Here is a 24,634-nt window from a genome sequence, read left to right as displayed (position 1 = left end):
AATACTGGTTTGGGGCATTTAGTGGTAAAAAAGTCCAATATTCCTATTGTTAAAATGTCTTTTTATTTAAAATGAATCTGGAAAATCAAACTGCCTGAATTCTTTACTTCTAAGAACAACTGCCAGAGCACTTTTTCCATACACTGAGTGCTGTTATCCAAAGCTGCAGTGGATACAACTTTACTGAATAAATAAATGACTGGTCCCAGGATGTTTGAGCACATGCTGATAGAAACAAGCAAGGCAAAGTTTAGAAGCAGAAAAAAGGTCCCATTACTGGAACCACGGGATGGGTATAGACCAAATGGGTTTAGAATTGAGTTTTTAGAAAGTGGTTACCTTTTAACCTAAACGCCTCTTCTGCTCCAAGTTTCTCCAGCACTTTGGTCCATGGTCCTCTTGAAATAAATCTTCCTTTAGATGTCACCAGCACTATGGAGCTGAAGGAAACAAAGCCATTTATAAACAGATGAAGAGTCAGCACACATTCCTTGCTTGTCTATCTTGAGCACTGGTAACTCCTGCCTGTGTGACTCAAAGACACCCACGAACTATAGTGGTTTCTCTTTTAATGGCTTTTGACAATGCTTTCCAACACTTTAGTCATATATTCACTTTTCCAATCATGCAAAACCCATTAGAGAGCAGACAGTATTAACCTTTTTTTTTAAACACTGTTTACCAGGATGATTTAAATGTTTCCAACCAACAGCTCCATCCTCCCTGAGATGCTCTTAGTAAATCTCAAGTAATTTGTTCTTTCACCATTAGCAGATTAAACCTGAAGAAATTCACTCCTTTGGGACTTTTGCTGGCCTGACACTTTTCCTTCATTTTCAGTGTCCTTTTGCTTAAAAAAATTATTGTTGTTATTACTATTACTGCCTTACTTGTATGTACTATATTTCACCTCAAAATTCTTGGGGTCTGTTTATTGCCAAATGAAAAACAAAAGACATGAGGTAAGTGCGTTAAGCTAATTGAAATCTGTAATTTCTTGGGTAAAACACAATAAATGCTTAGGCTTAATTCTAGATGGATAGAATAAAAATGCAAATTAAACATGAAGAAATAATAATGTAGTGAGACTTTTCTGGGGAGAAGCACAGGACACTCAGTAAAGTTAAACTCATTACTTCCTCAAGATGCACAAACACCTCCAAAGGTTATCTCAAAGCCTACTGAGAAAGAGCTATGCTCCAGTGAGTTCAGTGGAAGTTTTGCTATTAAGTTCAGTGGGGCTGGGATGTCATCTTTGTTCACCTCCTGATTAAAGCTGCACGACACTAATTGAGCAAACACTACCTTAAAGTATTTCATTCCACCTTGAAGGGTTTCTGTGAATGAAACTTCCCTGACTCAAATGGCACTGGCAGTCTTGCAGAATGAGAGCCTTGCTGGGTTTGCTTGCCAGCATCACAGTGGACACAAGTCACTAAAATTAATTAGGCAACATCTCCTGCAGAGCTCAAGCCCTGAGCTGCTGAGTGCAGCAGTTACATCTTAACACCTCAGCTGGAACTGGAACTGTTCAGGGGAAAATAGCAAGGGGTGGTGGCAGAGGAATAAGAGAAGCAAAAGAGTTAAGAGTCATCAGGGCTTTTCTTAGAATAAACCTGAGGTGTTAAAATGCTCCAGTGCTTACAAGAGTGGATCGAGGTGGCAGGCTGGTTTTGACTACTTTACAAATGCTGAATCACCGCTTTTTTCTTCCTTCAGTAAAATCATTACTTTCTATTAAGCCTTTCCTGCTATGGAAATTTAAAATAAATTCACCAGATGTTTTGTTTTCTTATCCCTGGGAAACTCATCAGTAAAATGGGCTTATTAAAAAAGAGGAATTTGGCCCACAGAGACTTGCTTAAATGAAGAAAGGGGCTTGTCTTTGCTAGAAACACCTCTATTCGCATCCCCAAATCCATAAACCTTAAAGTTGTTTTAGCGGCCTGCTCATGAGAGGCTGGTGGGGCCCCTTCCCCTCTGTTAGCTCCATCCCTCTGTGCAGCCCGTGCCCAGTGTCGCAGTGGGGAGCGTGGACAAGAAGCTGCTGGCTGCAGGGTCCTGCTGGCTGCACGGTGCCCACAGCAGAAGCTGAACAACACTTCCAGCCAGCACATGGGTGGAAGGTGTTTCATACCTATAGCTGAAGTCCATGCCTGATCAAATTGGTAAGGCCCGCAGGGATTGGGCTGGGAAAACTTTTGGTAACCGAAGGACAATAATTTGGGGTTCAATCCTTGCAAAAACCCAGCTCAGTGAGACTTGAGAGGTGCTGACCATGTTGGGGCAATTTCTAGTCCTAACTCTAATACTAATCCTAATACTAATCCTGTTCTAACATTAATCCAGAGAAGACAATGCAGCTCAGAAAGACTTAAATACACCTAAAGTCTAACTGCAATTCAATCTTCTAGAGTAGGAAAGAATCCAGGAGCTGGATTTAGCCAGGATTGAGATTGGATTTTTTACAAAGGAGGATGATGGCCTCTCTGAAAGGCCCTCATTTTTTTTTTTTTTATGAAAGAAAAGTGAGCAACTACCATGCTTCTCTGTGTTTTTTGCAACCTTCAGAATTATGTAAAACAGTAGAAACACATCTACAGCCACCTTCATGGCATTTTGCTGAAACCTCCCCCACATCTCTAGAATAAATACCAGAACAATATCCTGTTGATCTGCCCGCAGCTGTTTCAGATGAGTCATCAACAAAGCAATCATATTTGTATTAAATGTTACATATCCGATTTCAGATCAAAACAAATTAATAACAATGCAATATATTAATTTCCCTATAGCACTCCACAAACTAATATGAGAACAACCCCTTTGGTTAAAGCGTTTCTGGTGGTGTTCCCATTCTTATTCCAGCAGACGAAGCCGCTGTCCTCCAGGACGAAGCAACATGTGTTGGCTACTTACCACCCACTTGCAAAACTGCATTTCTGGCTGCCATACTTAAAAAATAACAGCATCCAGCCCTTAGGTCTGAGCAGGGAACATGTGCAAAGAGGAATGTATTTTATTAGTGGAATTTTCTGCGATTTGAGAGAGTATGCAGGCAATAGAAAAATGTAAACCGTGCACATCTGTACCGATAAGGTCTTTGCGAATTTAAGTCTGCAGTTTGTCTGAAACGCACAACATAAATGTAGATCTGAAGTTTATTAATCAAATGTAGCTCTGCCGTTTATCTGGGGCTGGATCAGTTCCTAAATCACAGAGCCTGCATCCTTCTGCTGCCTGCACGTCCCGCTCACGTTTGGACTCTATTGGAGTTGGCAGGTACAAAAGCACATTGTTATCCTGATCTGTCTGGCTTATGCTGGGTGACAAAAATCAGGAAAAAGATGACTATGGTACAGCATTCTTGTACATTAGATTATTTACTCACTGATCTTTGATGTTGTTGACGTAATTTTCTATCTGTGCAGGGATTCCTTGTAGAATTGAGTTTTTGAATGTTACTCGATCAACAACTTTTCCATGATGTCCATCAATCACAACCAGTTGGATGCCCTCATCAGTGAGGAAAAACCTGACACCATCAACCTGTGCAGGGGGAAAAATATTCTTGACCTATCATAGTAACATAATTGCAAACAACTACCTGTAAGAAACACTACGTCATGGGACTACTCTTTATTTCAAAGGACAGAATTCAAGATCTCTGAGGTCAAGCTGTCCTGCCTTTTTACTTTTTACTAGGGGAAGCTACAGCTTTTTTTTACAAAGCAGAAGTGACCTGAATCTAACAATCTAACTATCTATGGTAACTTCAAATGCAAGTTTTCCATAAAAACGAAGCAAATATCTTAGAATTTTGTCTCATAAAGTTCACTGAGAGGACCTGCTCACCTCAATGTATGCAAAGTCATCCTTTAGGTGGAAGTACTGTTTCTTATAAGTTTCTATTTTCACCTCTAGTAGATGGTCCTTAGTCTTCTGTTTACAAAACAAACAAACAAACAAACAAAAGGAGAGAAAATAGTTTTTCTAGTGAGGATGTCCATTGCCTGAATGCTGCATTTTCAGAAAGCATTTTAAACCTTGAAATTCAATTAACAAGAAAGCTACATAATAAGCACTGATTTGCCAGATTGCATTGCTAATGAGACTGGGCATAATGGTAACCCCTCTGCTCATCCTGTCAGCATTTAAATTGTTTACCAAATGGCAGAGTATAAATGACTCTCACTTTGCACAGCTGACGCATAATTCTTTGAGGCTTTTCTGTGCATTCCCGTTTCAAGGGTGATGAGTGAAAAAAAAAAAAACAAAACCAAAAAACAGATAAATATCCCCCTCCCCTCTCCCAGAACCAGACTGGATTGGATATAGGAGACAGTGTTGTGCATTATATGAATGAGACTTAGCTATGCAGTCCCCTCTATGACACTGCTGTTCTTATAGCCTGGAGGAGCTGCAGGCCAGGCAAAGAACCTTGCATCTCTCCAGAATTGTATTCCCTGGACCAATCTGTCTTCCAGCTCATCACTTTTCACCCTCTGCTTTTAAGCACAGCACATCACAACAGAGCCCCAAAAGACTAAGTATCCAACTTCAACCAAAGTCTTGGGTGGCTCTGTCCTTTGAGGACCCATGCTCTTTGCACGTGCAAGAATCTGTTTCATATTATTTCACATGCCTGAACCATTTCAGAAAAGTAGGCACAGAATATATTGAACCTGGTACAAAGTCTTTCTATGTTTGTGGGCACAGTATGTGTCAGAACTACAGATTTACAATGGCAATAATCCTGTGATAAGAAATCAACTACTTTACCAGCTGTGCGCTAGAGAGCTTCTTAGGCATTGGCACTTCTACTATTGGTGTCTCAATGTACTTGGGATAGGCCATGGCTTCACAGTCACTGATGCCAGCTGTCTTTGGGATGACAGCTTTGATCCTTATTCGTTCACAGCCCTTGACAGAGCAGAAAGCAAATTTCTCCTTCTCATTTTGAGCTTTGAGTTTCAGAAACAGCAGCCTGCAGGTAGGAGAGAAAAGTGAACAGCATCCTTAAGATTTCTGTGCAAAAAATGACTAACTCCCAGTTTTGACGGACTCCTTCCTAATGCTTTGCACTAATGTGCATTGGAAACCCTCAGTGCTGATGCCTGCATTTTATAGTGCTTAACATACCACATGCAAATAAAAGGGGACACACATCTCACAAATGGTTTAGGGAGGTCAGGGAATTTAAGACAGAGAAATTAGATGACACCTGAACTCCCTTTAAGCTCTATTTTATAATGATATATTTATATAGACATACATACTCTGTATTTTAGGTCTTTCTTTCTTTCCCATTATTTTAATTCTTTAAAAGAAAATAACAGGCTTTACACTCTTAGTTCCTGTGCACCCCTGTAGTGTATTTATAAATGGCTGCTGTTCAAAACAAAAAGGGTTGGGTGTGCCTCCAGTGCAGTTTCATGGTCAGCACTTTGCTTTTGCCTTTTTTTTTCTAATTTGTATTCACTTGGCAAAGCATTTCTCAAAGTAATTGGCAGTGCAGCAGAGGCTATGAATGACTGGCAGCTGTGGGAGTCCCAGGAAAATTAAACACTGGTCACATTCCCAGAAAGACTTTCTGGTTTTGTTGTGATCCCTGCTAACGGCATTAGCCAAACTGCTCACGATTCCAGCAGCTTTCTCAAAGCCGTGTCCAAATAGGCAAGACCTGCTTCCTTACCCACTGTCCTCATCCCAGTAGTAGTATCCTTTGCTAGGATATCTGTGCTCCAATTTCTCCATTTGAGAGGTTCTATAGAAGGTTCCAGTTTTGTACGTTTTCTTCAAGAGACGATTGTGGACATCTGAGAGAATGGAAAATGTTGTCCCCTTAGGATAGCAAAAACCTACTTGGATCCAGTCATTCCTAAAAATAGCAAAGAAAGACCCATGTTATAACAAGTCAACACATGACTATTATTTTCCTGGGCATGCTAGAAGCCAAACTAAATAATTCACCCTGAAATGTAACTTAATTTTTTCCTGGCTGGTTAAAATTGTAATGCTTTGGGATGAATCAATGCAACGTAAATTAGACATAACAACCATGGGTTAGTTAAGCAATATGGGTCAGAATTGCTCCTGACTTCTACACCTGTGTCTTCCATGCACCAGGAATGATTAGCTCTAGGCTTCTGAAAATGAACCGTGTTATCTTGCAGGGCTTCCTGCAGGAGGAAACAGGAATCTGAGATGTCAAATGGAAAGATGGTGAACTCAGTGGACTTCCTGGAACAAGCATGTTCATTCTGGAAAAGCTCGTGAGGTGATGACCTCGCTCATTAAAAATGTGTAGTTACATTAGTGGTCTGGAATGTTGGAATTCGGTTGGATCACTCACTTGTTGAAGTTGATGAGCCATATGGTCATCTCTTCAGGGGCTGTCTTGTCCCAGTGGATGGTGTAGCCTTTCCTCAGAGTTATAACTGGCTGATACTGCTGGTAATGAGTGCTTTTGCTCAAAGCCCCTTCCAAGTAGAGCGGGTGATTGTGGTAGTCATTTTTTATTATTTTCATTTTCAGGTTGGCTGGCTTGTAGGCTTGGATGTATATCTAGATGAAAAAAAAAGATCACTAAGGGTTTAATGAACAACAGTAAAACATTAAAAGTGAAACTATTCAATAGATGTGACGTGGTGTGAGGCCTGTGACTTCAGCAGTGACCTGTATGCAGTACACTTACATTCAATTTCTTAGGCTTCCTTTTCAACAAAGTAAACTGTTTTCAGAAAAAAAAGGATCATTTCCTCATCCACTGAGTTCAAGAGTATGTGCCAGTCAAGGCTTCAAACAGGCCTGTAGTAGGGCTGAAGTATTTCACAGCATTAGTGGCATCCCTCAGTAGTGGGACAGTATCTACCTCAGAGATCTGACTTCTACTGAACAAGGACCCTTCTGTCTAGATTTCTGAAGCATGAATACCAGCTCAGAGGCCAGAAACTGGCTTTGGTGGCCCTACACAGGAAAAAAAACAACAGTTGCAACATCAAAGACAAAAACAGGCACTACTCATCAGAGGAAAGTGAGGACTCTCTCAAGGCAGCAGCACTCAGAGCTCATGTGGTAGGAAGAATGGTTTGGTGGTTACACAACAGGATGAAAGATCATGAGAGCTGAAGTTTAATTTTGACTGCTCAGCACATTTCCCATAACACTGTGGGCAACACTTCCCTCCATAAATCAAGGAAAATTAACTAGCCAACAGTTCATAGATATATGGATACTAATTTGCTAATGCTCATTGATCTCTTAGGGGATTTCAGGCAGAAGTTCTTAGAGCTGTTAGCAGTCAAGGCCAAAGTATTTGAAAATACACCACAGTATTCTCGTGTTCAAAACCACCTGTGCAGACATGCAGATAAATAAACTCTAAGCACCCTGAAGAAAGTCCATTTCTAAAGGTCAAGCTTTACAGTGCCAATAAATCTGAAATAAGTAAAGCAATAATGATACTGCAAGGTAAACAGCTTTACCTGTGCAAAATGGCCGCTGCAGATGGAACCTCTCCAGTCGGGCACGTCAATGCAGTCAGGGTGCTTGATTAACCAGTTATCTTCTTTTATCAGGTATGAGCCTGGATATTCTGACACAGAACCATCTACATCATGAAAAACTGATGTTTTATCACCATCCATATCCAGATCATTGAACCAGGGACCAGGTTCTCCAAAGAAGACTCTTGAGGTAATCTAAACAAAACAGTGAAACACATTTACATTTCCAGAAAGCAATTCATCCCTTAGAGTACAGAACAAAGGATGACTATGGTCACTAGAGTGGCTCGAAGGACCCATTTCCTGACTTTATTTGGCATTGGAAAGTAGCTTGGACAAGAAATAGAGTTGGGTTTGTGGGTCAACTTGCGCATGAAGAAATCTGCATATGCAGTAACATCACCATTCTTTAAATGGCCACAGATTTTGGCTGCTCATCTTGAGACATTGTAGGCTTGATGTTCAATGGTTCTGAGGTGCCATGACTCCAGAGGAAGCATGGGGTTGCAGGTCCTCTGAGAGAGCACTTATGTGGTAATAAAACTATGAGCTTCTGAAACTGACCACCCAAAGATGGAAAAACCAAAATCATTTCCATCTGAGCTGGTCTTGTTAGTTGGCAGGAACATCAGTGCCATTTGGTACAGGCTTATTAGGATTGTCTCTTTGTGCCTACATGCTGCCTTTTGTTAAGCCTGAAGTCAGTGTAGAGCTGGGCCACACACCCAAAAGGTGTGTTTGATTTCTCAGACAGAGCAGACTCAGATTTCCTTGCTGACCATAGGAGAAAGGCTAAAACAACCAGAATTTCAGCCTCAGCTGTGAGAAGGTTTGTTTTAAAATTCTGGAGGAAGGTTCAGGAGACAGGGCAATTTCACTAGAGCCACATCACTCATTGTCTGCTAATACATTTTTAAGGTTCCAAAGCCACATAAAGCCACACGGATGCTGGGAATAATCAGAAACCTCCCCTGGGAAATGGCCACTCAGGCAACTTCTGACTGATATTTTTATTCAGCATAAATAAATGTCATGTCACCAGCCTGCTTTGTACAATGCAAGAGAGTGACCAACCAACACTTTTAGGGGAATTTTGCCTTTCCCATCCCATTTGGCACAAGGATCACTAGTCAGCACTTTTCCTGACATGTAAGCAAGTCTGCTAATTTTTTGAAAGTTAAGCAACCCAAATCATTTCAGTCCCAACCACTTTATTTATTTATTTGTTTGTAATGTTTGGCAGTTGGATTTAACAGCTGCTAGAGGTGAACCTCAGCAGACCAGTTAGCACATATTTATGCAAGCAAATACAAAAATAACTCAAAAGCATAGACCCCAGGACAGGGTCAGACCAGCACCCAGAAGTTCATATTGTAGTTCAAAGTTTGGCAGACCCTTTTTGGCTGGGTCCTGCTCTCATTTATATCTGCAGAACGGGAGTCCATGAAATTACCCTGGTGTGCAGGGCTGCAGAATTACCCTGCATTGGCTCAGTTTCACTGGCTGTTTCCCAAAATCAGTATTTTCTGCTTCTAGGTGACTTAGACCTTCCACAACAGACTTCCTTCTGTTGCTTTAATATTATAACTCTGATGAAAGGGGAAGATTCTTCTCCCTATTTCACAGTTTCTGAGACATACAGAAATGGAAATTATTTTCACTTGAATGTCATTATTTTTTTTGGAAACTAATGTCTGATTCTGGTTTGCTGCAAACCTGTCAGAGAATTGGATTTTCTTGCTATTTCACCCACCCATTTTTCTCTTTCTTAGCTGCCTCTCTCTTTGTTAAACTTCTGGCAAAGACAGTGGGAAACCTCCTGAAGATCTCATGTTTTTTTCTAAAGGCTGATACACCCTTTTTGCCCACAACCCCATTTCCAAGCCAACTGGAAAACGCCTTTCTGAGAAGGATAACTCACAGGGACGTCTTCAAAATGGATGTCGGTGACATTGTTGTTGGGGCAGCTCTGCCAGGCGTTATTGAGTCGGAAGGCCAAGGCACTCGTGTGTCGGCCATCAAGGGCAGCAAATTTGCGGAAGGTGCAGTTCTGGACATTGATCGGTCCATCATAGAACTGAATCCCTCGAATGGGAAAATCCCTAAAACACATTTGGAGGTGACAGAGAGACTTGGTCGTGACACATTAGCATGAGGATGAGAATGTATTCTAGACATATACAGACCCATAGCACTTGTTTCCCAGCTGCTTGCATTTTTCACAGCCCTTAGGATGACTCCTGAGTTCATGTTTTGGATGAGAATGGATTTCCCTCCTTTTAAGGTCTGTGAAGTCCTCTTATCCTTGCAAGTTCAGTTTAAGTTCTCTCATGTCTGGGCAGATCATCTTTATTTGGTCTGTACTCCTCCAGGGAAGGAACTTACAGCAATGCCAAAGCATTGACATAAAAATGAATAAATTTGTGTTTGCCATCATTAATAAGTTCTGCAGCAGTGAAACCTGAAACTCATCAGAGCCGTTCAGACTCCCTGGGCTGAGCAATGGCAAGGCTAAAAGAAGTCTCACCATATCTTTCAAAGGAACTTGGAGAGAAACAGTGCAACTTAACTGCAATAAAAAATGGATTTGAAAACAGGGAAATGTCTACAATCTATTGGATTGAAAAGAGGTGAAGGGACAGACTAATGATCCTTTATTAACAGCCTTTTCTGATACCATCTGCAAGGTAAAGAAGACATAATTTTTCACACTGATTAAGTGAAGGAGATAGTTAATCTCCTTAAGAGGTTAAGATAAGATGTTTCAAATTTCACTTATGACAAATAAATTTGATCACTTCCTCATATGAACGGTTTCCCTGGGACAAGACTTGCCTGCTCCTGTACATTTGTTCTGTCTCTCCCAGTTTCTGCACATAACACCCAAGATGAGATATGCCCACATACGCGTAAAGGGTATTACAAGGAGACTTGTAGCAGACTGGGTTTTCATTATTACTATAGTTAATAACAAGTCTCCTGTATCACTACTGACAAGCAAAGTTGAGGTGTGTAATACGGCAGAAAAAAATCGACTGAGCTGTTTGTTCACTGTAGGACTACTGTTAGGATAACTATGTTTTTAGGAATAACAACAAAACATGATTGCACTTGCAAACCAATCTGTAGGACTAAGGTCTAGGAAGAGGCCACACATGAAGTTCACTGGCTATTTCAAAACTATTTAACAAGGGCATCACATTCCTGCAGCACAGCAGCAATAGTAACAGCAGCTCTGAGGGGATCTATGACCACATCTGGGCCAGTTCAAGCCCTGGCAAGGGCTTCTATGAGCTTTCCTGGCAGCTGACCTGGATGGAGACTGCCACATTGCTCAACCACTGCTGACCACATATACAGAAGTGCCCAGCTAGCACACGGGCCTCTTGCTGTCTTCTCAGCTCTCTTTGCAATGGGGAGGGGGAAGGAAAGAGGAGTTTGATGCTGTCTTGGCAGCCTGCAAGTATGTACCTGCCAGCAGCAGCTGTACACAAAGGACTTTGGGATCGGGAGACATGAAACCAAATCCTTTCTGCGTAATGGTTATTAAACTGAACAGTGCTGAAGAAACAACACTGGGCTGGAGTTTGCACTGAGTGGGAACAGTGAGTGCTTTGATGTGCTGAGCTGAACTTACGGGCCGATGGGCAGGGTCCTTCCTCTGTGATCCAGACCTCCAGGTCCCCAGATCTCGTTGTCCATCATCTCGGTGCCCAGGTTTCCACTCTCGCCAACAAACAGGCTGTTCTTGATTTCTTGCTTTGAGCCATCATCATGAGGGAAAGTTCCACCACTATGAGGAAGGGCTGGAGGTGAAGGGGCTGCTCACACTCATCCCCCCCAGCCATGCCCCAGGCTGCAGCACAGCCTGTGCCACACTTACCTTGCCAAGGTGAGGCCAATGCCGTTGTCAGCAAACCTGCAAAGAGAAGAGAGATGCTTCAGAAGAGGTTTGGTTTATGCTTATGTTTTATCATGTCAAACTAAAACAACCAAACCAATGAGGTGGAGGACAGGAGGGCTTAATTACCGAACAGTGCTCATGGGGAACTCAGGCTTTTCCAGGTTTGTTCCCTGTCTAGTTTCGGAAGATCTTTTTTGGCACATCTTGCATTATATGCAGATCATATGAAGTAGCAGACATGCACCTGAGGTTAAACTGGTGATTACCAAGCAGAGTTTACTTGTCTGATGAAGCTTTTTCCTTGTGTCTAATGACTATGCTCTTTTCACCACTAGGTAAAAAGATTATTCTTATCTCTCACTCCAACTAGCTTTCATTATTTAATAGCGCCTTGCCTTATGCACACCTCTGTGCTCCTATGTGTTCATGTATCAAATACTGCTTCCATGAAATAACTTTACAAGAGGAAATGTTATAAAAGCAGAGAAGCTTGTCTTTCATCAACGGGAGGAGAAAAAATCAGATCTTCCTTATTTAAAAAAAAAAAAAAAAAAAAAAGACTTTACATTTCTTTACATTTTGCTGAAATTCCAAAGCTTTTCAGTGAGATAAATCACAACTGTTGGTCCATGACTCCTGCTTTAGGAAGGCTACAACAATTATGATAATATGAATAAGTCTTGATAGTATCTTCACATTGGTGTCACTCAACACATCTGTCACCGACGTCAGCAAAACACCAGTGGAGATCCCGCAGCAGAGTAAAACCCAGCTTTCTCCTGCTTCTGTCTGTAGGTGGCAGCCCTTGACACGCTATTGCCTCTCCTTTGCTTTCTCTAGCCCCATAAACGCACACCGCAGTTTATACACTCCATGCCACATTAACATTTATTTTGTTAATGTAATACATAAGTCTTTTTGTAGCAATAGGAATGGAAATTACTGTGGCTTTAAAGACAATTACAGTTTGATGGCTGCTTCCTCAAATTCACGTACACTCTTAGGTTTGCTGCTGGAAACTGATAAAAGTACTTGGTCTTTTAGCAACCTCCATGTGCTGCATTTGCTCCATAAGCAGTGCAAATGTCTCAGTGACATGAGTGTGACCTGCGAAGACAACACTTGCTGGCTGTGGAGTGGGCTAGATACTTCTGGTTCATAAATTCATAAGCACTAACTATTACTCAATATTACGTTTCTGACTGTTCTGATAAAGTCTCATCCTCACCAACTTGACCGGTCTCACTAGAGCCAGCTTATACCACCGGTTGCCTTGAGAGGTTTGGGTCACTTGAAGATAAGGCAGCTCTGACCAAGAGTTGGACACTAGATAATGGCATGACAGTTGTTCCTACTAGGGTTATCACAATATGTTGCATAAAGTAACTTTTTCCTTTTTATCCTCTTTCCTCATTGAGGTTGATATCAAGAGCCTGGCTCAGCAAAAGAAACTGTAGAAGATCATCTGTTTTCAAGTGAAAAACAAATATTTGTTCTGACCAGTGAAGGAAACAGCCTTCAAAGAGCACAACATGCACTTGCCCAGTTTCTCTCTCTTGCTGCTGTGATGCATAGTTTTATGTCTGCTTTGTCAGTAGTCGCTTATTCAGCATAACAGTGAACCACATAAAACTGATCTGTGACCAGGCTTAGCCAGAGAAGGTGGTGGATTTGGCTGCTTTCTTTCCAAAACACCTTGTTTTTAATGTAAAAAATTAGTTGTTCTTTTCAGTTATTTGCATCTCTGTGTGTATGTGTGTGTGTGTGTGTGTGTGTGATCATTTTTGAATGCTGGTCGGCATCACACAGAGAAACAATCTGAGGGGTCTTCAGTTCAGACAAAGCAGGTTTTGTTTGTGTAAAATAATGCCTGTGTTTACTTAACGTTTCATCTTTATTTCAATCTTGGCCATACGAAAGGTGCGAAGTGATATAAATAGTCTGAACCACAGCTATGCTCGCCATAAACACCAGGCTGAACTCTGAGAGTTGAAATAAGGCAAAACTCACTGGCAGTTGTCCAGCCACACATCTCCACCCCGCAGCCAGGCCCCATGATCCTGATTCTTGTAGGCAGTAAAGTGCTCAATTATTGCAGGTTCCCTGGGCTTCAAAGGATCAGCATCTTTGTGTGGGCTGTATCTGTAACCAGAAGGAGAGAAGAAAGGTTGGAGAGGGAAGGTATCTTGCCCCGTGCATGGCCCTGCTAAACATCTGGTTTCTGCTAACTCAGGAACAGCTCTGGGACAACAGTCCATCCAAGTAGCGTGTCTAGTCAAGCAGCAATGGTCAGACCCAACTGCCAAGGGAAGGACAGTCCAGGCAAGGCAGTTGTAAAGACCTGCTCCAAGTTTCCTTTCACCTTTCCATTATTGTATTACTGATATATTGCTAAAAGCATGGAAAGTTTATTATTGTTCCCAAAAGTCTGAGATATTTTTTAATCCTTTACTGTTATCCTTTAGCATATTCCTGTTATTTAGATAAATATCCTTTTGTTTTCCCTTTTGAACATTCTTATCTCCTAACCTTGTGAGTACCACTGCCAAATTTTCCTTGCTCTGGAAAGGAATTAAAACATCTTGGAGAGGGGCTGAAAGTATGTCCTTCACTACTCCCACTATACATTACCGAGGACACACGTACAAGATTTATTAACTCTGAAGCTCTCAAGTATAATGAAATATTGGCTGATGTAGGAAAAAAGCAGACACAAGTGGAAACTGCAGCAACGTGTGCCCTCAGCTGCTGCCTGTCAGCCGCTGCTTGGGCCACAGGATCTGAGCAAGGATCTGGCTTGCTGTGGCGATGCTGAGCTCGGCCATCATTTACTCGGTCCTGAGGCACAGCTCTCCCTTTTGCTACTGAAGCAGCATCTTCCATCATGCTACGCATCTTAGAAAACCTGACAGATGAGTATCTAATTCCGTGCCAGCAATGGATGGTCCAGAGATTAAAATTCATGCCACACCAATGAGTAGAGAGGCCAAGCTGTCAAATTGCTAACAGATATTCAATAGTGCATTGCTTTGCTTAATAAGCCATCATATCAATCTAAAATTGAGTATCAGGCTGATAGGGTTTCAGTAAATGAATATTGCATTGGCAGCTTCATCTCTGTGAATTTGCTTTCAGAGAGAGATTTAGTATCAGCCCTTGTGAATTCCCCAGACATTGTTAAGTACAGATATTTTGAGATGGATTCCAGTTTCATTCACATCCATGTATAACTGGAGGAACACTACAGGGTGCAGAATCTGACTCAGATATTTAATACTGTAACTGAATGCAGAATGATCTCTCCAACTCTGTAACTGCCCAGCCTACCTCAAAGTTTGCCCCAGGCAGTCAATCTATAATCATTTATTCAGTCTTTCAGTCCTGACCCATGAAAAGTGGAAAATGGTATAAATAATCTGAGCTGCAGCCTGTGCTGGTGGATAATCCCTGAGCATAAACATGACTGCATTATGAATTGCTTGGCTTCCAGGGGTCATTCCTGCCCTTGTATGGCAAGGGACAAATTGCCTTTTGTAATCATTTACTGCGCCTGTGGCAGCAGGCAGTTTCCCAAGGCACATGTTCAGCTATATGGAAAAGCAGCATCAGGCTCCCAGGAGAATTTGGATGTACTTGCAGAGCAGGCTGCTCTTAATATGGTTCGGTTTTTTTAGCAGTTACTTTTATAATTGAATTAATAATTTCAATTAATTTAGCATTAAAACAATGTAAATAATATTCACTTTTTAACATCTTTTAGCATCAGCTGCTAGGCAGAGCACTGGGGTGATGTGGCTCACAGAATAACTGATATCTGAGCTGCTGGCTGGGTTCCCCTGGGGAGGAGAACCAATCCAACCCCTGCAATGCTTGCCCAGTGCAAGACTACAGCAATCTGGGTAACCCATGCCCCAGAGGTGAAAAGGAGAAAAGGAAAAAACTGTCTTATCCCCTGCTGAGCATAGGTTTTCAGCAGGTTTCTCTTCCCTACATGGTTTCTTCTGTCAAGAAACCCAGTTGTGGGGGAATGTGGGTTGGGTACAACTGGAGGCAATTTGTCTGTCAGGAACAAAAACTAGGAAACTTGAGAATATTTAAGACCTTTTCTCTCTCTGGGATTGGTAACTAAATTAAGAGCCAGACTCAATCTCTAATGAGATAAAAGGGTGCAAGTGATGTCCTTATGCTATTATACTTTGACTGCAGGAAGTCCTCTGCTTACATCAGCTTCCTCACTGGGGTCAGCTTTGGGGAAAGAGAGGGAATTCTCATAAGCCACCAGACCATGGCAGGTCTGCTGACAGGATACACTCTATAGAGAGGTTTCCAGTACTTTTAAATGACTCCATTATGCCACACAGAGGCTATGCACAGCAGCAGGTATGAAGGGTTGCTCTGTGTATTTAACTGCAATTATTATTGCAGTGTCAGGTTTAGAACTAGACAGAAATTTGAAATAAAAGTGTGAGCTCCATCTCATAAGCACTCCTTGATCAAGCAGGCCCTAAAAGAATAAAGAAAATCAACAGCATTCCCAGGAAATTGTTTAATTTCTTATTCCTGGGAAACTCTTGCAGCAAGTTTTTGCAGCAGGGCTGTTGACCAGACAGCATGTAATTGTCTTGCTTATTAAAAAAAAAAAAAAAAAAAAGTCAATGGAACACTCTAGAGCAGATGTAACATCCATGCCAACTCAGCTCAGAGCTAGAGAGCAAAGACAAAACAAAAAGGGTGTGGCTGCTGGTGGTCCCTTAGGAAGGAGAATGGAGAAGATGAAATTAGAAAGTGGTAACTCTAAGTGAAAACTTTTCCTTAATAAGAGCCACCCCAAAGACATTGCAATGATTCTTGTCAGCTTCCTTGGAGGAAATTTCATAGCTTTCAGTCAGTGCTACAGAGAAGTCTTTTCCAAACTAAACTGTGCAGAACACTTTACCTCCCAGAAATCAGTGTCAGGATAGGTCTTTTGTCCTTGGCAGAGGCTGGAGTGGTTTTAACTCCATTATCGATGATCATTCCAGCCTAAAAGAGAAATCAAGTATTACAGTCTATTTCTATATTCTACAGTTCTTTCCATATCCAGGCTCTACCTCTAATTGTTCTAAGCCAAAGTCCCTCGCACGATCCTAATAACTGCTTCTGTTAGTAGCATGTGAAACAGAGGGCTGCCAGGACTATCCCAGACTTGAATATACGCCCCAAAAGTGCTGCACATTTCCAGAAACTGCACCTCTCTTGTAAATGCATGTATTCCCATACACATAAACACCCTGATGCAGTCTGAAGCACCCAGGAACACCCAGCCCCACAACACGGCATGCTAAGGGTAAGTAAGTGAGGAGAAGGTGATTAGACACAGCAGCCCGTATTTATCCCTCTAGAAGCTGTTCAGTTAATTGCTAACATTGGCAGTTGAGGTCTATAATTAGACAAGCAGCCAATAGATGCTCCTGGAGGCACTATTTTAGGAGTGCAGAAGTAGAGAAGCAGCCTGAGCAGAGGGAAGAGTGTCTCTGAATGCCCAAGAGCCAAGTGAAGCGGGTGCTGGCTGACTCCGAGAGCTCCCACGCCAGCACGCAAGCTGCTTTATCTGCAGACACAAACAAGCTTGCAGTAACTTTTAGTGAAACAGAAAGCACAGGCATTAATAGCTTGCAGACCCGGAGAGCTGGAGCGAGAAGATGGTGTTTTTCTCGAGGGCAGCATTCCCGTTGCGTGCAGACTCACCCGGTAGTTGGAATGTGCACGGTTGTTGGAGAATTTCCCCATCGGCATGTGCTCCGAGTAGCCGGGGGAGTACATGCCCGCTGAGGGCCCCGTTGGCACGTGGTGCAGAACAAACCAAAAGCCTGTTTCCTGAGAAAGAGGATGAACATCTGAGACTTTGCTTGAACTTCTTTGCTGGCCTACATTAGCCCAAGGATTTAACAGTAAAGCCACAAGATGTAACCCAGAAGATTTCAGGACAAATCACAGCTAGCAGCACTGACCTGTATGACTATATGCAGCAAAGAGTTTAACACACACATACATTCACATTCACACTCCCGAATCTTCAAGTTGCAAAGCTTATGTTAAGTTTTGACATCTATATTGAAGCTATAAGTGAGACTTTCAAAATTCATAAAACACACATACACACACACACACGCACACATATATATACACTGATGTCATCCTATCACTCCATGTGCGGCTCTTAAAATTCAGATAATTTTTATTTAGGTGTCTAAAAATGTATCTAGGAGCCCGAATCTAGGTATTCAGATTTAGAAGCTTTGGAAAAACCATATCAATTTTTTTAAGGCTTGGTTTGCTTGTTTATTTGTCTTAGTAGGAAAATAAAGGCTCCTGATGTGACCAAGAATTCCTGTGGAATTAGCACTAGTGCTGATTGAAATTTCAGAGCACTATTACTGTGCTGCAATCAACAGAATCATTGCCAAAGACTTCACTGGGACTCTGCAGTCACATTTATTTAATTTTTTCAGGCTGCACACTGTGCAAAGGCTGGGAATTTTTGTTAAAGACATCTAGCTCCAGAAACAGCAAGTGACAAGACGTGTGAAGCAAAAGCATTATTTTTTATTGGTGGCACTAGCCACATTAATATATGTGACGATTGAGCAGTTTCAAAAATGCCTGTGTAACAGAGGCAGGTTTTATTCCAACAAGAGCCTCAGCCTTGCAGGGCTGTAACCGGTCTGAGTTGTTACCAAATAAGAAACTTCTGCACTCACTTCAGATCCCGCAGCTGCACAGTTTATAAGGTTGTTATGTGGGTTGGCTATCCAGAAGGTGGATACGGCGCTGCAGGTCAGGAAAACAAAGAATAACATGAAAAAGACACCTTGAGCACACACCAGTCACCGATCAACTCCCCCCAGTACAGGCAGGGCCGATAACTCCCCAGATAAGGGGTCCTGCCTAGAGAGCAAAGGGAATGTTTTTATTTCTTTCTCTTCTCATACCACGTGTGTCCTCTGCGGTTTGACAGGGAGCATGGCCTTATCTTTTCAAACCCCAAGTACTAAATGAGGAATTTCAACTGCAATTCCAAGCCTGCTATGAAGCTGTCAGATGTCAATCATGTTTTATGATAAGGTAAATATGTTGTTGCACAAGTCACAGAAGAGAACTTTGCCCCCAAATAAGCCCTCAGATTCATTAGAGACTCGTTTAATCAAGGGACCAAACAAATTGCTTCTTATGGGCTTTCCAAGCGTACCCTGGTACCTACCTTTTCCTAGACCTGCTGTGATTCATTAACTTTATTTGTTCTCACCCTCCTATGCGTTTCTTTTGGGACAAAAGGACTCCATTGGTCTAATGCACATAAAAGACTCTTAATTGAAAGATTCCCATCAAGGAGGAAAGATCAATCCATCACTGTCCATCATGTGACATACAGCATTCATTAACCAACAGGCACATGAACTTTGGGAGGAAAACATCCACCACTTATAACCAGAAGAATGCCTCCCTAAATTTGCAGGGTGAGAGTCGCCCTCCTGCAGGGGATGAACCTACTGAACCCTTATGTCTATTCTAATCTTGGTATGAAGGACTTCACGGGGGCTTTAGGCCAGCTGATTTTGCTGGCCTAAGATGAATTTCTGTTTGTGTGGCTTTATCATGAAGGAATTGCAAAATTTTTCTAATTTGGGCATGGGACTGGCCTAGAAAGAAACAATTTGAGATTATGTACAGACTAACTCCTGCTGAGTAGGCAAGGGCAAGGACACTGTATTTCCACAGTAACCTGTCTTTCAGCCCAATCCCCTTCCTCAGAGCCATGTGGACTGGGCAGGTTACTGTGTCATCTGGCACAATCCTACTGTCTTATTTTCTGGCAGCGGCTGCATGCCTGACTCTTCCAAGCTGATGGAGCCGCAGCCGGTGCTTATCCCCCATCCCCGCGCTGCCCCAGAGGTAGTGTTAGTGTACTCATGCACTTGCAAAACAAGCTATTTTTCTGATCAGACCTTGGATTCTTCTATAAAGGAAGACATGGCAGATCGAAGTACTGTAGGAGCTTTTCATTAGACATCTGTCTATCATTCCTAGCACTTTTTCATATAACAGTCTTCAAAATGACAGAAAATACGTCCCTCTGACTATTAAATGGATTATCAGTGGAAAATGAGCACAATGGCTGATTAACTCTTATTTTATGAATGGAGACATTAAGTGCAATTTATAAACAAACACAGATGTGAAAAAGCTTATTGCCATCTCTTTCCCTTGCCAAACTAAAAAGCTAAAAATATGTTTCTTTGGACAAAACCCCAGTTTGTTCTGAGGACAGAATGGGTGATACAGATACAGTCTCAGCAGACTGAGAGTATTTCCAAATAAAAGAAATCCTCCAAAGATTTTTAGCTGTTAGGCATCAATCAGTTTCTAACTGTCTCATTTTCAGGATGGAAGTCTGGCTCCAGAGATTTTCTCATTGACTTTTTGTGGGTCAGAAATTTAGCTTTTTTTTTTCACTGTAGATTTTTCCCCTGTCTCCAATTACAGCAGGGTAAATTCCTGGAGAAAAATCTGGACTACAAGCAGAAGTGTTCCTATCTCCCAGCAGCTTCAACACAGCACCAATGCTTTGTGGTCTCAAGACAAATCTTCACCATGGAAGACCTCCCATTCTGTTGCACAGGGATCTTGTCCTCAAGATGATTCACCATCAATTTTAAACTTGATGTCTAACTTCTAATGGAAAACACTCTGAAAACAATGTGGTTCCACAGATCTGCTCCAGGGCACTTGCTATGCTCCCTGGACTACAGCTGGGGATCTGCCTGCCTAGCTGCTAAGCACAGAGATTTTACTTTAAGAGTTTAGTACTCTCTCAAGAAGAGTCAGGGGGATGGGGGAAGAAAAAGAAAGCTAATTATCTTCCTGATATGCATCAAAATGAGTAGGCTCCCTGAACAGCCAGTAGTTAGCAATGAAATCATATTCCTAGGTTATGCACCTTGATTTTGGGGCAGAAAAAAAACTGGAAAATCATGGAAAGAAGGGCTAGAATGATCTTCAGGAGCTCAGTGAGTCCATATCCTGCCTTATGACAGGGTCAACTACAACTACAGTATTTGTGACTGGGATTTCTCTAACCTGTGCTTAAAAATTGCTGCTAATGAAGCATTCATTAATTCCTCTAAGAAAAATTCTAATGCTGTGTGGCTAAGCTGGTTGTGTTTCTTCTATACTTCACCTGATTTTTTTCTGCACAGCAACAGAACTGCAAAAATAATTTGTAAAATCCCTTCTTATTGCAAATGCTTCTATAATCCTCATCTAAACCTCAGTTGGCAGATCTGCAAGGACACTTAGAGGAAAGGATCTTGCTAAAAGGGAGATGAAAGGGAGATTTGGTGTTTTTCAAGTTTAATACAGTGTTTGTGGCAAATAGAAGTTCTGAGAAGTTCTCATGGAAACATTTTCATGACCTCATGAATAGAAAGACCACCAGAGATCCATTGGGTGTATACAGTCTTTGATCTTTTATTGTCAAGTTTCAATTCTGTGCTAAACTGTATTTATGATATCATTTTGGTTTCACCCCACAATTTGGGCAGACTGTACCAAATGAACACATAATGCCCATGTCTTATCATTAAACAGTATCTGTTATTCACAAATAATGACTTCTGAATTAATGGGAGTATTTTCAAAATCAGCTACTGTTTGAGAGGAGCACAAATGTCAGAACACAGCCCATTCTGTACGCAGCATGTTTTGCTGAACCATTGGGATCAAGATGACATAAGGTACAAGGCATCACTGTGTACTTTGAAAGGGAGATTTTCAATATCTGAGATAGGAACCATCTCAATTGACTCGATGCCAAAAATGCAAATTACACCCTAAGTGTGTAGGCACCTGAATCGCACAGGTATAAAGATCCCAAGGGGACTGCTCTCTCAACCTTCGGGGCATGCAGCCCAGACCTCTACGGATGACTACATAATCATATACATGTAATACTATCTTTTATGGCTAAGTCCTGCAAAGAAAAGAAAGAAGAAAAGGAAGGCTCCCACTCACCTACAGTCCTGCCTGGGTTTAGGGATGTACCCCGGGTAAGCGCCCTCCGTGATCAGCTTGCACATCCTGCTGTCTCGGTCGGAGGGGAGCAGAGTGCTCGGTTTAACAAGCAGCCCAAGGCAGTGATCAAATGTGTTGCGCTCTTCTGGTCCATCCTCCGTAAAGAAGCAATGGCCCAGTGCATCATAACCCACAACATCCTTCACCTGCATGTACAAAACAAAGGTCAGTGTTCGGATTTCATGCTTCAGCCACTGTCTAATAAGAAGAAACTTTACAGCAATGGCACATAGGAACTTCAGTACTCTCTTGAACACAGGGTATATAAGCAAAAACAAAAGCAAGATCACTCTCTGCTCTTAAGAACTTACAGTCTAAGCAGCAACTCCAACACTTTAATTTAATTAGAATTTGTCATCACCTAGGAAATGTTCATTCCATTCTTTTTTTGGGCCTGTGAAATCAGAGACTGTTTTAGCATGAGGCTGGAAAAAACATGGGGTGGGGGATGAATGGAGGATGTTAGATGTTCAAATCACATCTGGGCTCATTCATCTTCACGTGGAGTTACATGAGCAGCTACATAAAATGCATCTGAAAAATGCAGCTGAGCTGAAAAAATATTTTTTCAGGCTATCAGAGAGGCAGCAAGTTATTTTCCAGACAGGCTGGCTTGTTTTAGGTTTGACCTGATCCTGTTTTCCAACTTGTTGACAGAAGCTTTACCTGACCCTGAGACAAATCAGCTGGTGTTAATCAGTGTTGTTCTGTTTTTGGTTTGAATGTTAACATTGGGATACCGTTGTGTTGGACAGAACAATACCCATCACACCACTGAAAGATCTGAGAAAACAATTTCAGGAGCAGAAATGTGAATTGAAGGCCTAAGGCTAAGACTGGCTAGGAAACAACAGCCTTCAGACACACCATGCCCAGTAAGTTAGTTGTTAGTGGATATGTCTGGGACATGGAAAATTAATTTCAGGTCTCCATTGGCCATGTGAAGTGCTGAGTCTCCTGGGCTCTCTCCTTGATCTTCCCATCAGACATCATGCATCAACCACCTTGGACTTAGGAAATATTCCTGGCAAAGGTTAGCCTGACACCAGTGTGTTCCTACAAATGCTTCTGATGAAACAACAGTTGCCAAGGTGTGAAAGACAATATTAAACTGGATAGAAGACCTATTTTTTTTTTTTGTGGTGTCACTGAGAGAGCTGGATGCTTAACTGCCCAAATTACTTTTGTAAAAAGGCCTGAGACTCCTCTGTCATATTCATGATTCATTCTCAAAGCAAGGAGCACCAATTTCATATAAAATCCCTGGACTAGTGTTGAAATGGTTACAAATATGTTTTCACACAAGAAAGAACACTGGGCTCGCCAAATCTTTTACAAGCTTACATCTGCGCACACATCTATTATGTATCATCCATGCTCCAGTGTAAATACTGAAATCTCTGACCACGAGTCATCACAGTAAATTAAACACAGCTAAAATGACCTGCAAAGTGGTGTATTCCTTTAAGCTATCTTACTGAAATTTACTTCTAACTTCCCTGATCTAATTAGATGATAGAGTCTGCAAGGTTTAAGCTTCTTTATTTAGGTGTAAAACATATGTACTAGACTGAATTGTTGCCTCTTGGAAGAACAAGCTGTTCCAGTTGTAATGGTAGAGGTTTACAGGACAGAAGAGCATTTGAGGAGAGCGAGCTATCTTCAGAAGTTTTCCAACAGGTAGAGGAAGTCTTAACCACAGAGATGTCAGAATCGCACAGAAACTGCCACCAAAACCTATTAGCTTTCTCTAGCACAACAGTATTACTGCCAAGGCACATAAGTAATGGTGCTGTGACATTTAGATGATGGAAACAGTTTCCCTAGGGAAATGTTAGCCACTTTGCATGGCCACTTATATTTCCAGCCCACACAGCACTGCACCAGGACTGGGACACGAAAACCTGAAGTGACCAGACTTTAGTGGGGACAAAGCCCACCTCTGTGCACCAGGAGTAACATTGCAAGGGAATGCGTCTCCCAGTATGGTGAGAGAGGAGTGAAGCAGAGAGGGGGGTGCACACTGGCAGAGGGGCTCAGAGCCAGCAAACGCCCACTGTTCTCCTAACTCATCCCTGAAAGCCCAGAGAACAACACGGAGTTAGCAGCCAGGGACCTGGGCCCTAAGGTATTTGTCACCCTCCACTTGATTAAATACTCTCCCCATATCTCCTCTCTCGGTCAGCTCTGACTTAGTTTCCAATCCATGTTTTCATGCACAAGCCCAGTGCTGAAATGCCTGGATAGCAAACAATATACTTGTTCCAAAATCAGCTTTCCAATGGATTTAATGTTTTATTTTATTAAAACCTTCCTGATAGTCCATAATCTTACTTTAACCGTGAGCAATTTATGGCCAGATAATGCCCTTAATGGTAAAACAATTGCTGTGTAGTATAGCTGGATTAATAGAAGCAGATACCACTGAAGCAGTTAGATAGCACAACCTCTTATTCCATGAAGTATAGCTCTGCCCTGGATTCTGCCAGACTGTTTATTGACCTCCATTTAATTTCGCTCCCCAATGGCTGTTTCTATTTTAGCTTGCACACTGGGATCCAGTGGAGAGAGTGGGAATCAGAGCAAAGTTTCAACCCTGGGATAGCAGTGGCGTAACTAGGTGGTTTTATGGCCAATATATTAAAGAAAACATTGGGTAATTATTGCATTTTCAAACAATAATTATGGTGAGAAAAGAATTTCTACAGATTTGTTTCCAGAAGGACCCTATGCGCTTTCCAATGAATATGAATTTGCAGACAAGTGCAGAATAGACCATCAATGGAAGTGAGCTAATGTTGAGATAGTGACTTTTAGCACACTGCACAGACCCACAGAAAAACATTTCTGTCATCAGGAATAACTGGACACTCTTTTCTCCTAGTGTTTTCAGTATGAGTATCTCTGAAGTGACTTGAGAAAAGTGATAGCGAAGCAAGCAGGGAGCCTATATGTAAATTATCAGTCTGCTTTAATGACAGTTAAAAAAACTGATGCCCCTCTCCCATTTCTTAAAACATTTGCATAGGCACTCAACCACAGTCATGCAAGAAGCCCCTCTGAAATCAATGGCTTAATGTTAAGGACATCATTAAGTGCTGTGTTATGATGA

The 24,634-nt window shown here is 41.8% G+C and overlaps 1 protein-coding gene across 2 annotated transcripts in view; it reads right to left on the bottom strand.

Annotated features, from left to right (window-relative positions):
* The window catches only part of LOC104363625 (cell migration inducing hyaluronidase 1), a 117,549-nt gene that overhangs the window by 4,317 nt on the left and 88,598 nt on the right, over positions 1 to 24,634 (bottom strand). The window contains exons 14-28 of one of the 2 annotated variants that reach the window (XM_042803818.1): positions 21,463 to 21,668; positions 18,153 to 18,222; positions 17,140 to 17,268; positions 16,349 to 16,434; positions 13,423 to 13,554; positions 11,392 to 11,427; positions 11,146 to 11,301; positions 9,430 to 9,610; positions 7,488 to 7,703; positions 6,356 to 6,567; positions 5,696 to 5,881; positions 4,783 to 4,987; positions 3,856 to 3,942; positions 3,392 to 3,549; positions 340 to 440 (exon numbers count right to left, since the gene is read on the bottom strand). In XM_042803818.1, the coding sequence (XP_042659752.1) occupies positions 340 to 440; positions 3,392 to 3,549; positions 3,856 to 3,942; positions 4,783 to 4,987; positions 5,696 to 5,881; positions 6,356 to 6,567; positions 7,488 to 7,703; positions 9,430 to 9,610; positions 11,146 to 11,301; positions 11,392 to 11,427; positions 13,423 to 13,554; positions 16,349 to 16,434; positions 17,140 to 17,268; positions 18,153 to 18,222; positions 21,463 to 21,668 (2,161 nt within the window). The remainder of the gene's footprint in view (positions 1 to 339; positions 441 to 3,391; positions 3,550 to 3,855; positions 3,943 to 4,782; positions 4,988 to 5,695; positions 5,882 to 6,355; positions 6,568 to 7,487; positions 7,704 to 9,429; positions 9,611 to 11,145; positions 11,302 to 11,391; positions 11,428 to 13,422; positions 13,555 to 16,348; positions 16,435 to 17,139; positions 17,269 to 18,152; positions 18,223 to 21,462; positions 21,669 to 24,634) is intronic. The other variant, XM_042803819.1, reaches the window with a different exon arrangement.

Source organism: Tyto alba, unplaced genomic scaffold (genome assembly GCF_018691265.1).
Source record: "Tyto alba isolate M040663 unplaced genomic scaffold, T.alba_DEE_v4.0 Super-Scaffold_41, whole genome shotgun sequence".
Lineage (NCBI taxonomy): Eukaryota > Metazoa > Chordata > Aves > Strigiformes > Tytonidae > Tyto > Tyto alba.
This window is presented reverse-complemented; position numbering and strand designations above follow the sequence as displayed.